The 18,417-nt window shown below is 37.3% G+C and overlaps 1 protein-coding gene across 1 annotated transcript; it reads left to right on the forward strand.

Moving 5' to 3' along the window:
• The first annotated feature begins 4,097 nt into the window (after nucleotides 1-4,097).
• Nucleotides 4,098-8,638, forward strand: LOC132547028 (heat shock 70 kDa protein 12A-like). Its single transcript, XM_060210775.1, has 4 exons — nucleotides 4,098-4,400; nucleotides 4,879-5,124; nucleotides 6,856-7,003; nucleotides 7,401-8,638. The coding sequence occupies exons 1-4, from the start codon at nucleotides 4,098-4,100 to the stop codon at nucleotides 8,480-8,482; spliced, it is 1,779 nt and encodes a 592-aa protein (XP_060066758.1). The 3' UTR covers nucleotides 8,483-8,638.
• Nucleotides 8,639-18,417: the final 9,779 nt, after the last annotated feature.

Genomic DNA, 18,417 nt, shown 5'->3' on the forward strand with positions numbered 1-18,417 from the left:
CTATACTGCTGGTCACAGTTCTACAGATAGTGGTGTACAGTGTACATATGTTTGTATTGCTTCATTGTCATTAAACCACATATCTTACCTAATTTATTATATCTCCATAATCTTCATCATTAGAGAAATGTACCTTCCAGCAACAATGACTAGGTCTATATACCACTCAGTAACATTGACTAAGTCTATATACCACTCAGTTACAATGACTTAGTCTATATACCACTCAGTAACAGTGACTAGGTCTATATACCACTAAGAGCAGGTAAGTCTATATACCACTAAGAACAGGTGAGTCTATATACCACTAAGAACAGGTAAATGTATATACCACTAAGAACAGGTAAGTCTATATACCACTCAGTAACAGTGACTAGGTCTATATACCACTAAGAACAGGTAAGTCTATATACCACTCAGTAACAGTGACTAGGTCTATATACCAATAAGAACAGGTAAGTCTATATACCACTAAGAACAGGTAAGTCTATATACCACTAAGAACAGGTAAGTCTATATACCACTAAGAACAGGTAAGTCTATATACCACTCAGTAACAGTGACTAGGTCTATATACCACTCAGTAACAGTGACTAGGTCTATATACCACTCAGTAACAGTGACTAGGTCTATATACCACTAAGAACAGGTAAGTCTATATACCATACAGGTAAGTCTATATACCACTAAGACCAGCTAAGTCTATATACCACTAAGAACAGGTAAGTCTATATACCACTAAGAACAGGTAAGTCTATATACCACTAAGAACAGGTAAGTCTATATACCACCCAGTAACAGTGACTAGGTCTATATACCACTAAGAACAGGTAAGTCTATATACCACTAAGAACAGGTAAGTCTATATACCACCCAGTAACAGTGACTAGGTCTATATACCAATAAGAACAGGTAAGTCTATATACCACTAAGAACAGGTAAGTCTATATACCACCCAGTAATAGTGACTATGTCTATATACCACTAAGAACAGGTAAGTCTATATACCACTAGATAACACCAGTTATGTCTATATACCATCTAAGTAACAGGTTAGTCTATATACCACTAAGAACAGGTAAGTCTATATACCACCCAGAAACAGTGACTAGGTCTATATACCATAAGAACACTAAGAACAGGTAAGTCTATATACCACTAAGAACAGTGACTAGGTCTATATACCACTAAGAACCAGTCTATATATAAGTAACAGTGACTAGGTCTATATACCACTAAGAACAGGTAAGTCTATATACCACTAAGAACAGGTAAGTCTATATACCACTATATACCCAGTAACAGTAAGAACTAAGTCTATATACCACTAAGAACAGGTAAGTCTATATATAGTCTATATACCAGTAACAGTGTCTATATACCACTAAGAACAGGTAAGTCTATATACCACTAAGAACAGGTAAGTCTATATACCACTAAGAACAGGTAAGTCTATATACCACTAAGAACAGGTAAGTCTATATACCACTAAGAACAGGTAAGTCTATATACCACTAAGAACAGTAACAGTGACTAGGTCTATATACCACTAAGAACAGGTAAGTCTATATACCACTAAGAACAGGTAAGTCTATATACCACCCAGTAACAGTGACTAGGTCTATATACCACTAAGAACAGGTAAGTCTATATACCACCCCCCAGAACTAAGTCTATATAACAGGTAAGTCTATATACCACTAAGAACCAGTAACAGTGACTAGGTCTATATACCACTAAGAACAGGTAAGTCTATATACCACTAAGAACAGGTAAGTCTATATACCACCCAGTAACAGTGACTAGGTCTATATACCACTAAGAACAGGTAAGTCTATATACCACTAAGAACAGGTAAGTCTATATACCACCCAGTAACAGTGACTAGGTCTATATACCACTAAGAACAGGTAAGTCTATATACCACTAAGAACAGGTAAGTCTATATACCACTAAGAACAGGTAAGTCTATATACCACTAAGAACAGGTAAGTTTATATACCACTAAGAACAGGTAAGTCTATATACCACCCAGTAAGTCTATATACCACTAAGAACAGGTACCACTAAGAACTATATACCACCCAGTAACAAGAACAGGTAAGTCTATATACCACTAAGTAACAGGTAAGTCTATATCTACTAGGTCTATATACCACCCAGTAACAGTGACTAGGTCTATATACCACTAAGAACAGGTAAGTCTATATACCACCCAGTAACAGTGACTAGGTCTATATACCACTAAGAACAGGTAAGTCTATATACCTCTAAGAACAGGTAAGTCTATATACCACTAAGAACAGGTAAGTCTATATACCACTCAGTAACAGGTAAGTCTATATACCACTAAGTCTATATAACAGTAAGTCTATATACCACAGTAACAAGAACAGGTAAGTCTATATACCACTAAGAACAGTAACATACCACCCAGTAAGTCTATATACACTAAGAACAGGTAAGTCTATATACCACTAAGAACAGTGGTAGGTCTATATACCACTAAGAACAGGTAAGTCTATATACCACTAAGAACAGGTAAGTCTATATACCACCAAGTAACAGTGACTAGGTCTATATACCACTAAGAACAGGTAAGTCTATATACCACCCAGTAACAGTGACTAGGTCTATATACCACTAAGAACAGGTAAGTCTATATACCTATATACTAAGAACAGGTAAGTCAGTAACAGTATATATACCTATATACCACTAAGAACAGGTAAGTCTATATACCACTAAGAACAGGTAAGTCTATATACCACTAAGAACAGGTAAGTCTATATACCACCCAGTAACAGTGACTAGGTCTATATACCACTAAGAACAGGTAAGTCTATATACCACCCAGTAACAGTGACTAGGTCTATATACCACTAAGAACAGGTAAGTCTATATACCACTAAGAACTTTCTATAAATATTGACGTGTACCACGCAGCATCAATGATAAAGACTGAAGTTATATACACTTTTTAATGGTACTGCTCCCTTACAATGACTTATATAATCGACCTCACTGTAAGTACACTTATTATCACAGTCTTCAGTGGGATCTATTTATAACATATCTGTTTGATTTATTGGTATATCTTCTTCAGTGTAATAATTGTTTTAATTAATTGCAAGATTTATGCTCTGACAGTCAACAAAATATACAGTCTAGAACGAATTTCTCTTTTCAATATCTTTAACACATCTATCTGCGCATTTCTTTATTTTTGTCTTTTTAACTACCCAAGTAATAAACATTTATGCATAAAAAGTCCATTTAATGAACATATATTCATCAGACTGAGGTTTGTATTACACGATTTATAACAAAGGTCTGTCATTGTATCAGAGACTTCAAAGTTTGTTCCGTATTTACAGGTAAAGATGTAGAGTTTTTCAACAACATTACAGTAAGTTTACTTATTTAAGTACATACTTTTCGTTTATACCTTTATACATTGCAATCTTGCATGGAAGTATTCTTTCAACTTATTTTCATTGGCATTCGAGATAAAAAAAAAATCTTTGTCATTGACTCATGTTCGGCTCCTAATAGGTAAACTTTGTAAAGGCTAGTGGTGTGGTCAGTATGTATTCTGGCAGTAATTCATATAGTTCTTGGTTTGTCAGCGTTTCTAAAGAAAACATTTAGTGGTATTTACTGTCAACATATATTATCCAATTATAAACAAACCATTAACATGACAGATGAAGTTCCAAATAGTTAATGTTTTCAAGCCTTGTGTCCATCTTCAGGCGATCGTATTTATGTTATAGATACGTTTCATAGTAAGTAGCTCAATAAATAAATGAATTTGATGAAATTAGTTGAAATTAGTATGACATGGACGCTGGAGATACAGGTTAGCTGGCTTTTATCTACTAACATATTATATTGCTGTTACCAACAATATGATTTTGGGGACAAACCTGTACATGTTGTCCTTAGTTCGGACATTAAGTGCCAATATTAAGCACAACCCCGTGTTCTATGTCAACTCCGTGTGCTAACCACTGTAGATTTACAGTTCGTTCTGATATAATGTACAAGTTGCTCGTTAATTACTCTGTAGACAAGGTGCTTCTTTTCAGAGGAACATGGCGACACCAGTGGATACCCAATTCATGGTGGCGGGAATTGATCTTGGAACAACGTATTCCAGTCATGCATTCTCCTTCAAATCTGACCCGCTTCCAATCCATGCACACGTTTGGTCAGCAGGAAATGAGTTGTCCCACAAAACTTCGTCGGTGATTCTTTTGAATCCAGACAAATCCTTCAACTCATTTGGATTTAACGCAGAAAAAAAATTTACCGATATGGCAGAGGATATGAGGCCAGAGGAGCTAGAGGCATATTATTACATAGACTCCTTCAAAATGGCACTTTATCAAGAAACGGTATGTATATCGATAGCATATATACCTGTGGGTATTTTCAAGTACTTCAAAAAGTAACAACATTTAAGCAGAATGTTAATTCAAATGAAAATTCAAATTCGGTGAAACCAGGCCAAATTTTGAAACAAAGAAAGATTACCGTAAGATAAAAAAGGGCGTTCCGGAAGGGTAAACACCTTCTGCTTAAAAAATGACATCCGCCAAGTTCCCAAATGAGATCAAAGTATACAACAACGGAACTACCAGCCATAATGCGAGCATTTCGACGCAGATCTCGAATCGTAACGGGAAATAAAATATTTGGAACAAACCCTTGAATATTGAATTTTTGATGCATGTTTCAAGACTGTTTTGTCTTCTGTTTGAAATATTCCACAAGATTTTGGATCGTTACTTATTGACTGACCATCCTAAATAAACGATGACTGATTTACCATTTAAATATCACTGTTAATTGCCTCTTGTATTACAATTCTAGGAAAATGACAATGGCGAAGTTCGATCTGGAATTCGACGTAATATGGAAGTCTATGATATTTTTGGAAAACCAATACGTTTAACTTATATCATTGAGAAGTCGATTTGGTATCTCAAAGATCATCTGTTGGAAAGTTTGAATCACCGCGGTTTTCATACAACCGTTATGGACGTGCGATGGGTAATTACGGTACCGGCTGTGTGGACAGACCAGGCGAAACTGATGATGAGGGAATGTGCACATGAGGTAGATACACGGTCGTATTTTTTTTATCGATGTGATTCATGTGTTAGCATATATCTAATGAATCCTATTGTAATCGTGATTATTACTATTCATTTTGAAATGACATATTTCACACTCTCTGACTGACTGAAGCAGCGTCACATGATTTCAAATGAAACCAAACATCGTATCAACCGACCGCGTAAAAAAGGGGGAACATTATTGGCTAGATGTTAATACAATGGATTTATTTCCCTGAGACAAACGTCTTGAACTAAAAACGGCATCAAACAAATCCAACTCAAAGTCGATGAAACTAGAGTAAAAAGAATTTCTTACAGAGAAATCAATGAAATAGTACAAGAATAATAAGATCATGTGTTCCGCAAGAGTAAACGTCTTCTGCTTCTGCACGTAAATCTAAACCAAAAGTCATTTCAAGCAAACAATGTCGTAATCTTCATATGTGAACCGGATCTCCCAAAAAGAAACAAACCAACAATCACAAAGTATATACAATTATATATCGCACAAGGGAATATATTTTTATCGAGATAGATGGCTACCAGTAAACAGTCCAATGGTCCTCGTCAGTCTCTTGGACCCCTGTGTTATAGGTTGATTTGTCAGTTGTCGACATCTTTCATGGATTTCCACGTATTTAGAATATCCCCATGACTATTGAATCAACAACGACATGGAGACGTATTAGGTTGGGGAAGGAGGGATGGTACTATCTAGAATTGGAATGTTAACGATAAAGAAATCGAAATCGTCAGCTCATTAGACAAGTGGAAAATTGTCCCTGTGGTCGCGTTGTAAGTAAACATTAAGGTAAGCGACTGTCGTAGAAGAAAATTCGGTCATGTCCTGGATTTCCAACTGAAGTAGGTTTAAATGATTAGTATAACCAATGGAATTCTTGCTATTAAAAAATAATCTTTTTATTTTCAATTGAAATTGAAGGACTTTGCACAATCTTTATGAAAGGTTTTAATAATATCCTCGGTTTGATGTCAACATCGTCGGTGAAAAAGAAAAACAAGCCAGCCAAGATAGGGACACAGTCTGTTTCCATTGGTATGCCAATAAAGTTTGTTAAAATATCTTATCAATAAGATATTGTCAATCAGAAATTTAACTTTTAACATTTAATTTCTGTTCAATCCGGCATGTATCTTTGTTTTATCCATGTATTATTTTGCATTATTTAGGATCATTGAAACGCTGTCCTTACAACTGGTTTTACTCAAGATAGGTTTAATGTATTAAGATTTTACGTGAGTTGCTTTTTCATATGATATCAATGTTTTTTTGTGTTTTTTTTTTTTTTTAAATCGTAACGATTCACAGACAAACTAGAATGAGAATCCTGTGACGTGATTCCTGTGTAATATATTAAATAGAAACGAAGATTTTACGTTTCGGTAAATATTGCTGAAAAAAGTACCTTTCCAAGATATCTTATTTTTATCTACAGTCGTCTTTAAGAACGTCCATATATAATCAGCAAGTGTCCGGCCTCTTCATTAGTTAATGCCACATCTCATACAGCATAGGTTCATACGCAAAAAAATGTCACATGGGTATGTTGAACGAACACCAATTACACAGCAATCATATGATCGATGTGTATCGACAAATGACGAAACAACTCGGTAATGTTACATTGAAATCATGTCTTCACTCTATATACAATAATATGAATGATAAGCAGGTTTAGACTGAATAGCTTTTTTTTGTGTTTCCTAGGCTGGTATACCCGACAACGCTCTATCTCTAGCATATGAACCGGAAGTGGCGGCGTTGTTCTGCAAACAACTTCCTGGGGATCAAATCACTGGAACAAACGAAAATGTATTCAGAGAGGGCGCAGAGTTCATGGTAGTGGATCTAGGAGGTAGAATTTTATTGTTCTGGAAGAAGATACTCATTCATAACAAAAGCTTGTTTGTTTATCATCCCGTAAGCAGCCAATGTGATTCTGAATGATCAGGTCTCATTGTAGTAGCTTTTGGCTATCTAAAAAAAAACAAGATACGGGGACACATCACATGCTACCAGTGAAATTGCGGCATGGTGTCTTGGTTGTGGAAATAACCACAACAGCACAAGATGGCTCGAACCTGTCCCGGGAAGGCTTCAACTACACAAACACCGTACCTAGTTAAATATCACGCCCCTTCAAAACATAATGTAATTCGTGTGTATTGTCTTCCATGTACAAGTACAGGCTCAGTTCTCAATTTTAGATATGTAATAACACAATATTTAGAATTTCATGTTTTTCTTGACAGGGGGAACCACAGATGTCACAGTCCAGCGGATGTTTGGAGACAAAATGGCAAGTGTCTTTGCTGTTAGTGGTGGGCCATGGGGCGGTGCAAAGGTCAACGCTGAATACATTAACTTCTTGATAGAGATTTTTGGAAATGAGGTAATCAGAAGGTTAAAAAGGCATGACATTGGAGGGTTTCTAGAACTTATTAGCGAATTTGAGGTAAAGAAACGAAACACCGATTCAATACAGCAGAAGAGGGACATAACAATCAGACTCCCTTCAGAGCTTCGTAAAATATACGAAAATTTCAATGAAAGTTGCTTTGAAAATGCTTTCACAGAACATAGCAATGATGTCGCACTGAGAAATGACAAAATGCGTATCAAATTTCGCAAATTCGAAAGTTTCTTTTCGAATACCATCTCGAAAATCATCGAGCATTTGAAATCTTTGATTGAAGAAAAAGATATTCATGTACCTACTATTCTAATGGTTGGTGGGTTTTCAGAATGCAGACTAGTTAGCGATGCAATTACAACAGCATTTCTTAACCACAATGTTATTATTCCTATGGAATGTGACCTGTCTGTCCTCAAGGGAGCAGTTCTGTATGGCCACAGACCTCAGTCAATCACCGCAAGATACTGTCATTACAGTATAGGCATAAGTCTTAATAAACCTTACGACCCAACAGAACATGTTGGAGCTGTCACATTCAAGTCGGGAAAGACGACCAAATGTGGAAAGTGCTTTGAGACATTATTCCGGAAGGGACGCATTGTAGAGGTGGGCGAGAAGGCAACGATCGAGGTCCACAGCGATCACCGAGAAAGCGACAGAGAAATGTGGAAGTATGATGTTAAAGAATGTGAAATTTTCACATCAAATAAAACTTACCCGAAATTCGTCACGGAAGCAGGGTGCAACAGACATGCGATTGTTACGATTCGTCCACCAGATGGGGGCTGGCCGGAAGTAGTCGACGGGAAAATAGAAATGGAGGTTGGTGGAACAGAAGTGATTGTCCGATACATTGATGAGACTACCCAGAGGACAACTACAGTCAAACTTGATAGTTTAACATGTCTTGGAGAATAGGCAAAATCTACAACTAAATCGAATTTTTTTCATTACTGCAACAACGTTATAGTGTGCAGGGCATGCTATAATGTAAACAGTGATATACCTGAAATATCCAAGACACTGTCGTTTTATTGAAAAAAAAGTCATTAACTTACTGAATCTTCTACGCATTGTAACCGAGACTGAGTTTCCAGCATGCTACTGTTATACTCTCTTTTAGTCTCTTTGTTACATGATAAATTGGTTCTGTATAAACTTTACTTCCCCGGTAATATTTTTAACTAAAGCCACGGCACAGTGCATGGTCACTTGACCATAGTCACTCCCAAAAAGGTTGTTGGTTTGACGCAAGAATTTAGTTATGGTTGTTACCATGCTTCTGTAAAAAAAAAAAAAAAAAAGCATTTCTAACCCGCGTATGCTTTAATGATTTTCATACATGACCTAATATGCATCAATTTGAGACCCACATCTACCACTGATTTCTTGTATTTTGTTTTGTCACACTCACTGAGTATAGTCGGATATGTTCTCCGCTGGGTGCTCGACGTTTGCAGTAGTCTTCTGACTTAAGCATTATAACAAATGTCAAATACAATTGGAGGGCATTTATATCTGTATGATATATTCAATGTCTTTCTTGGCAATAGATAGTGTATTTTTCTATTTTAATATATCTACCCCCTTTTCTCCCTTAGTTACAGTGTTTAAAGTTATTGAGAGGGGCATTTAAATGGCATTACTTATGTATAATTAATATCAATAAATCACACATTTGGAAATGACGCGTGGGTTGTGAGTTAGTAGTAATTTAAATAAAACTTGTAAATCTTCTTGAAGCAAAATATTTTGCAGACTTTCTCGAAGCCAATAATTTCTAATGTCTAGCATTGTGTGTGTGTGTGTGTGTGTGAGGGTGTGTTGTGTGTGTGTGTGTGTGTGTGTGTGTGTGTCGGCAGAGAAAAGTTGACATTTCTATCACGTAATTTGATCAAGAAGGAGTTCATAACCTTCGCTGAATGTTTCTTTCAGTTGTCTTTCTAACAATCCTTCATAAGTGATACCGTGGTTCGGAATATAAACCCTTCTTTGATTTTTTTCAAATTAATCAGAAACATTCAGAATATGTTCAGTTCTAAGCTACGACTCCGTGATTTTGTTATGGTTGACAGAGAGATATATAGCCAGTACAGTTGAGATTTCACATGATAGAGTACATTCTATTCTTACGGAAGATCTTGCAATTAAGCAATGATTCTGTGATAGTCGTCCGTTTTAATTTCATTGTCAGGATTAAAATTTATCATCATCCACTGTATGGTTTAAGTTTCGATGTTTTGAATGTGTTTGATTATAATCATCATTTATGCGGAATCAATCATTTTATATGAAGCAGACTTTAAGAAAACTACTAGTCTTGCATTCAATGACTTAAACTGATTTTGTGAAAACATAATCTCTATAGAAGTTAGATTTCTCTAAATTTTAAGCTTTATTCATTTTACAACAATTACGAAACAAAGTTATATCCACTTGTCATAATCACTCTTGCTGACCCGGACCCCTTACCATTTCACGTCCGTTCCGGGAATCGAACTTCGGAAAGGCGAGTGCGTTACCGCTGCGCCACCGAACAACCGGAGTGTATTTAACACAGGTGGGATTAGATCAGTTTATGAAAGGTATACATACTTACAAATTAATCTAGTGATGTTATGTCATTTTCAAATGCTGCTGTTTTTTTAATCATAAAATCATCAATGGATATAAAAATATATTGAATATTCCAAAGAAGAGAAATATTTTATTGAGCACATTACGCTATGTGATAGAATGTGTTTTAAAGATATTCCCTACTTTAGTGTCAATACGTACTATTTCTGATGATTCTGTCGATATCAGACTAACCTGAGTGTATATATAGAATGTTAATTATGGTAAAATAAAACATCAGTTGATAAATTTATCTGTTTTTTTTATGTATATTGTGTAATTAAAGTAACAAAGAAAAAACCGACATGTTAACAGAACATTAATTGGTACTGAAACGAACAAATGAGGGATTTGTATGACGACCCATTAGAAAGTATAAAAAGAATAAGACCAGGTGTGCCAGAAGAGTTAGTTTCCATTAAAATCTTGGTCGATTTAAGTAAGTAACATCACGCTTCCAAATGGCAACAATGCTGATAACAACAACACCACTAGGCATATCAGCGTGCATCGAAACGTCCAGCTTCATTTTGCTCACGGAAATAACAAAATCCCAACGAGATAATAGTTAAGGCTATAAAACATCATCTTCATTGACTTTCATCTCTTGAAACTCTGTGAGTTCAATTGTCAAATTGAACAAAAACCATGATATTAGGAACAAGACTTTCAATATTTGGTCAACTGCGACATGTTAACACCAAAGGTTTGGGAAGCACAGTCGTTACTATCTAGAAATAAAACAAATTGGAATCTACGGTTTATTATACAGCTTGGTAGAAAGCTGTTGACATCGGGTTGTTTTTAGGAAATGATGGAGGTAAGTGACGACTGAGGAAGAGAATGTCATGTGACTGGTGTCCAACCCTGTTGGGTATATGTATGATATGGACATAGTCAATGCATTTCTTATTATCTACAGACACGACATCAGCAATATATCTAAACGTGGAATTGAATGACTGGGCAAGGCACTCAATCCCGTATAAGAGAGAGACAGAGGGAGAGAGAGGTAGAGAGAGAGGGAGAGAGAGAGAGAGAGAGAGAGAGAGAGAGAGAGAGAGAGAGAGAGAGAGAGAGAGAGAGAGAGAGAGAGAGAGAGAGAGAGAGAGAGAGAGAGAGAGAGAGAGAGAGAGAGAGAGAGAGAGAGAGGGAGGGAGACAGAGAGACAGAGAGACAGAGGGAGAGAGAGACAGAGAGAGAGAGAGAGGGAGACAGAGAGACAGAGAGAGAGGTAGACAGAGAGGGAGACAGAGAGAGGGAGACAGAGAGAGAGACAGAGAGACAGAGGGAGAGAGAGGTAGACAGAGAGAGAGAGAGACAGAGAGACAGAGGGAGAGAGAGGTAGACAGAGAGAGAGAGAGGGGGGGGGACAATTTGTTCCAATATACCAATAGCATGTTGTAATAACACTAAAACCCAAACTCGACGATCAGAAATTCGATGTTATTATTTGCTGGTGCTCCCTTGCAATGGTTTTGTAACTATCCATTCAAATTGAAGCCAATTTAGTAAATCAGAAAATAAATACCCGTAGGTACATACAAGAGAATGATATCTCTCCTTAAACAGTTATAATATAATATAGCATATAGAAATACAGAGACGCTCTTTCGTGAACTTTTGTTCATATCATGGTCTTTGTTCTATCCCTCATCACCTCCCTTTCATCTTTGTCCTTTCTCTCCTCACATCCCTTTCATCTTTGTCCTTTCTCTAATCACATCCCTTTCATCTTTGTCCTTTCTCTAATCACATCCCTTTCATCTTTGTCCTTTCTCTCCTCACATCCCTTTCATCTTTGTCCTTTCTCTAATCACATCCCTTTCATCTTTATCCTTTCTCTAATCACATCCCTTTCATCTTTGTTCTCTCTTTCATCATCTCTCTTTCATCTTTGTCCTTCCTCTCCTCACCTCCCTTTTATCTTTGTCCTCTCTTTCATCATCTCTCTTTCATCTTTGTCCTTCCTCTCCTCACATCCCTTTCATCTTTGTTCTCTCTTTTATCACATCGCTTTAATCATTTTTCTCTCTTTCGTCACCCCTTTCACTTTGTACAAAAAGACAAGTTCAATATTTTTCCGGAAGAATATTAACTCGGACGTTAAAATATGTCATTTATGAATCTTATCAATTGAAATGTGTGCTTCATTCATCTCAGAGTTTTCAAAATATACTGTTATTGTCAACGCAAACATATCAATTTAATCGATATTCCATGTCATTGACTTTTAGTCTACTAATATCACAATCGGTTAAATTGAAATGTTCATCTTGTTATGTTCTCATAACGTTAAAAAGGACATTTAAAAAAATACTCTCATTGGGGAGTTCTAATTCAAAAACTTATAAATAAGACATTATTTTTTTCTTTTAAATAAATCTTTTCCTTTTTATATATCGTATTTGCACACGAATCGGATTATCTTATCTACCACATGTACTTCTGATTACACTTTATCGAGTTCTAGGAAATGTAAAATAAAGAATTGCTAACACACGAAAACACTCCCACGGTGTGCCTTACTAACGACCTCAAACACGATTACGATAGATTATGGTAATCATTGAATCAATGTAACATTCTTACTTGCTGATACCAGTATATATTTTTAATTTCTCATTATTATTAAAATCTAACTAGTCCCAGTGGAAGAGCAGCTTAAAATGTCTGATATCAATGTATTAGTTGTCAAAAGGAGAACCCCATTGTATTCTGATCTATGGCACTACGTGAAGGTTTACTAATTAGGGTTATCTCCCTTCGTACGTAATGGCGATTCAAATATAGCGAAGGAATCTCGATACATAACGACCTTGAAAGGAATCCATACCTTCAGATAAAAAAAAAAAAAACACACACACACACACACACACACACACACAAATTTGTGTTTCGTAACTATTTGAGCATGACATTCTACATTTTAAAAAACTCCTAGCTAGTGTTGTGAACAAGAGCATCATGATGTAGAATTATCATGTAAAATAGGATTAAGGATAATTTACATATACATACATTTTATATATATAGGTTCACATTGAAAAGGAGATTAATTATACTATAAATCTACATCAAGGCTAAAAATAATTATTTTAAAAATCGTTTTTCCCCTCTTTATTTCGTAATCATCAGAGGTACTTTCATTCATTCATTCATTCATTTCTTTATTCCTCCAAAAGATGAAGAGTTACAAATAAATGAAAAAGATATTAACATATTTTAAGATACATGTACACAAGATAGTGAGATTAGTTGTCCAAATAAAGAAGTAAATATCCAGAAAGCAATTAAATTACTAAAGCATTCCAAATGACACCAATGCAGTCGATGATAGCAACCTTTTATCAAAAGAAGTTACTGAAATGTAAGGCGAGACACCTTTTCGGAGAACACACAACAATCACGTAAAAAGTGGAAGAAAAGGTCATCGTATCCTCCGAAAATGTCTTGAATATTTTCGGGAGGAGAACAGAGAAATGTGGCTACCTGAGCCTCACGAGAAGCCTGGTCAACAGTTATATAAACATGTACAGGGTAATCATTTACAATTTTGGTAAATATATCATCACGTAGAGACAAAATATCTATATGTGAGCAGTCTAATAAACAATGTGCGACTGCGTCATTTACAAACGTGCTGCACTTTGCACACATTAGCTGACAAGAAGGAGACATAGTCCATAATTTAGCAACGCTAGCACAAATGTTATCCAAAGATGGGAAACGTTTTGAAAGAAGCCAGATATTTGAAGGCCTAATTTCGATTTGCAAATAGTTAAACCTAGAAAAGTCACTGCTGAGAAGAAGACGTTGTTTCCAGTCAGTAGTGTAATTACGCAATAAGACATTTTTTGTCAAAAATTTCCATTTTTGTTTCGATGGAAAGTACCCTGATTGCAAAAATGTATGTAACACATCAAGTAAATCATGCTCATGAAATATGTTCAAAACATCTGAGACAAGATCTTTTTCTTCTTTACAGACTTCAAAATAACTATGAAAAAGACGAAGCATAAACAATTTTTTAGCGGAAAAATGAGTATCAAGTCTACATAGACTAGCAAAAAAACGAAGTTTGGCTAAATCGACCTCGACTTGTATAGAAGTAAGACCTAACATGCTTAGAGCGATGTCTGAACGTGTGCGACGAGAGAACCTTTGAATGAGTTTTGCACAAAGGTGATGTACAGTTTCAATGCGAGACCAGTCTGAATCTGTCAGAGAAAACCAGAGTTCACAGCCGAAGAGGCATCTTGGCATAACAACAGACTTGTATAATTTCACACCCGTGATAGGGTTCATACCAGTATCAAAAAAGTTGCAGTTAAGTAGCGCAAAACATTGACTGCGTAGCCTGTTAACAATGTCATGGATATCTGGAGATCCAATTTTGAACTTGTTAAGAAAAATGCCGACATGTTTCGTATTGGCTGACTCCGAAACAATCCCATTACCCAGAACCCATTTTCGGGTGTTTTTGGAATAGGCATTTTTGCTTTCATTAAAGACAATGACAGTTGACTTAGATGCATTATACATAAAACGCCACTTAATGCTGTACGCATAGCAGACATCCATAAGATTGTCCAGGCCACGTTTACAAAGTGAGAGCAATGTGATATCGTCGGCTTGCGTCGGGCAAGTGACGTTGGTGCCATGGATAGAAAATGAATAACTTGATGAGCACAGTTCATTCAGTAAATCATTAATAAAAACAGTGTACAGCCAAGGGGAGATAATGCTTCCCTGACGCGTGCCCTGGCAAACTTTGAACCAATCGGAAACAAACCCTTGATGAAGAACGGCACTAAACATATTTTCGTATAGTGAAGCAATAATATGGACGAATTTCGAGTTAAAACCAATATTAGCCAATTTAAACAAAAGGCCATTATGCCAGACGCAATCAAAGGCTTTGGCAGCGTCAAGGAAGCAAGCAAACAACTTACTTTCGTTTTCACGGGCATAGGAAATCGATTCATGTACTAAGAAAGAGGTCATTGTACTACTGACATTCTTTTGAAAACCATTTTGCAAAGGATTAATCTTGAAGAGATCTGTTGCCTCTAAACGCACCAGTAGTAATTTTTCAAAAACTTTTGAAAGAACAGGAAGTAAGGAAATTGCTCGATAACTATCAGGGTCACATTTAGGTTTGTTATGACCTTTGTATAAAGTACAAATAAGCCCCTTGGTGAGCAAAGGTGGAACATATTCTAATCTGTGGAAGGCGTTGAACAACATGCATAGGCAATAGTACAAAATATCATCAGCAAAAATTAAGTGTTCATAGACTATGTGATCATATCCCGCCGCCTTGCCTGTAGGGAGTGTCTTGCAGACGCGTTTGACCTCATCCAAAGAGAAATCTTCAAAAGAGACATTACCTAAATCATGGGTAGAAAGAATACGTTTTACAGAGTCGTCAATTTTTTCCTTAAACTGGGCATCGAAACACTCGCAGGATGAATAGGAATAAACATCTGCAAAATATTTTCCCCAGTGAAGCGCAAGTCGGCTAGGATCTCGGATAACGTCGCCGTTAAAATTCATTTCAGCCCCAGCGACGCCCGATGTTTTTGAGCAACGTTTTCTTACCATCGACCAAAAAGACTTCTGATTCAGATCAGCATAGTTTTCAATTTCAGTATTTAAATTAACAATGTGTTCCTCGGACACCTGTCTGTGTCTGTTTCTGAAAACACGTTTGGCTTCCTTATAATTACGGTAGGATAAGGAATTACGGGGTCGACCTTGACTGACCCACACTTGACGACACTTCCACATGTTACGATGAAGATCTCTGAGCTTATCGTTCCAATAAGGTTTCAAGAATTTACAAAATTTACGTTTTGGCAAAGTATGCTCTGATGCTTTTAGCAAACACGACAGAAGCTCGCGTGAGTAATCGTCAACCGCTTCCTTGGAATTAAATTCCTGTACAGTGTGGAGGGATGAAAGATTGATACGTGAGACAAGATCTTGACGGTAGTCATCAACATTCCTTGCGACTCCTGTGGTGATCCATTTGAAAGACAAACGATAGTGTTTTTCACAAGAATTTTCGTCTGAAGCCAACTTAGGAAATACCAATTCACAAATCATCGGTCTGTGGTTCGACACGTCAAGGTAACCACGTTCTAAAATAGAGCATTCACTCACAAGATCTAACAAGTTAGTGTTAATTATAATGTGGTCAATAAGGGAGGTAGGACCGTCCTTTGAGTGAACATATGAATGTAAAGGACCTTTACAGAGGTTGGAAGTTGACAGCGCAAACAACTGTAAACGGTCTAGACAATTTTGAAGAATTCTTCCACGTTGATCTTCGTATCCGGGAACACGTGAGCCTTGTAAACGGGCATTAAAATCCCCCATGATAATTACAGGGCCATACAAGGAAAAAGTCGAGCAGAGCTCATCTAGCTTTTGAACATATTCGATGTACATGTCCATGCCGTATCGGGATGTCGGAAAATAAACTTGCAGGATATGAATAGTTTCGAAGTCAAGGACGAGTTTGATAATGACAATCCTGTCATCATCGGAGTCCACAACTGACACACGATCGTTAAATTTACTGTGCCACATCAACGCGACGCCTCCTTTACGAGAACGATGGTCAGCTAGCGGATGCAGTGAAAAGTCTGAAATGGCGAAATAATGGTAGTTATGATGAATACTACCGAATAAATGTAGGTTCTCTTCATAAAGCCAGTGTTCAGATATTCCACATATGTCCACGCGTTCCGTCGTCAGCGCGTCATGAAGATGAGAGGCAGCTGACATTATGCCAGTAACGTTCCACGACATCAAGCGAATGTTTGACATAACCAGGGCAAAGATGGATAAACTGAGAATGTAAACCGATCTAGTCGAACCCGCCATCAGGTGTGGGCGCGTTTTCAGCCTCGTTTCCGTAGAACCGGTTATTGGAAACCCATTTCCGACACCTGATACCTTTGGGCCAGAAGTTGTCTTCCTTCGTTTTGGGGAAATCAGAAGAAATAACGTTCACCCTAGCAGAGACACAGAACTTTCGCTTACTTCTAAGAAGGCGAACAAAAGTGGTATTGACCCCACGGTCATGTAGGTAACTTCTTATATCGTCAACAGAACAAGATTCCGCTGACATACCGGTAAGAAATAAACGTGTAGTTTTGTGTCTGGAAACCGCCACAAAACCACAAGATGATCCATGAGAATTTGCCGGCGGAGGAGTTCTCGCTCTTTGGAGACCATCTGGACTAAGTGAGCTGGGAGGCGACTGTATTAACTGAGATGATAGCTGGCCACAAGATGGGTTTGTATGAGAAGACGAACCATCATTAGGCGATGACAGAGCATAACCTTGAGAAGTGGTCTCATCACATGAAACGGTCCTTCCTTCATCCTGTACAGAGGAGGTTTGGACATCATGACGGTGAAAAGCCTGAGAAGGATCAAGACGAGCTGCATGTGGGGCTATATGAGGAATGTTAGGAGGCGAAATGCCTTTCTCAGTCGGGAGCGGCTTTAAGCCATCGTGGACAAATTCCTCAAACTTGGTTAACTGAGCACTAAGTTCCTCGGCGAAAGCTTTCACAGCAATGTCAGTTGTGTGTTTTGCTTTTCCTGCAATATTTTTCATCTCTGAGTCCATTTGCCGGATGCGAGATTTAAGAGACGAAACACCACTAGAAGCCGAGGAGGCATTGGTTAAGGCAGTCTGGACGTCCTTAGCGAAGGTAGCGATCTGATCGTTCATATCTCGAATGTCTTTGTGAACAGCCGACGAATTGCCAAAGCGGACGTCGTTCAGGCGCGAGATACCGCTGCTGTTATCGTTGATTAACTTCGAAATGTTGCCGATCTCAGAAGCAGTCGACTTCCTAAATTTTTCCAGAGAAAGTAATTTGGAAGCTATCAAGTGGATATTATCAGCAAAATACGACTGGGGAGAACTTTGCTTAATGTCAATGTCAAACACTTTATTAATAGACACACAAGCTTTATTTAACTGTGATTTAAGGGATGACATTTCTTGGTCCAGTTTCTTTTGAAGCTCCAACGCCGAGTCAATACGGACTTTGGAAGTCTCCCTGGATTCGTGAAGCAAAGCGTGCAAATTTGCCACCTCAAGCTTAAGTGATTCAAACTCGGAGCGCGAGATGGGGGCAGGCTGCTCTATAACGTTGCTCGAACAGTCCAAAACCGAAGTTTCTAGCTGACTATTCATCCTTGGAAGTTTT

This window comes from Ylistrum balloti, unplaced genomic scaffold (assembly GCF_031769215.1).
Source record: "Ylistrum balloti isolate Yb309-2 unplaced genomic scaffold, AGI_CSIRO_Ybal_v1 Utg369928, whole genome shotgun sequence".
In the NCBI taxonomy this organism is placed as follows: domain Eukaryota; kingdom Metazoa; phylum Mollusca; class Bivalvia; order Pectinida; family Pectinidae; genus Ylistrum; species Ylistrum balloti.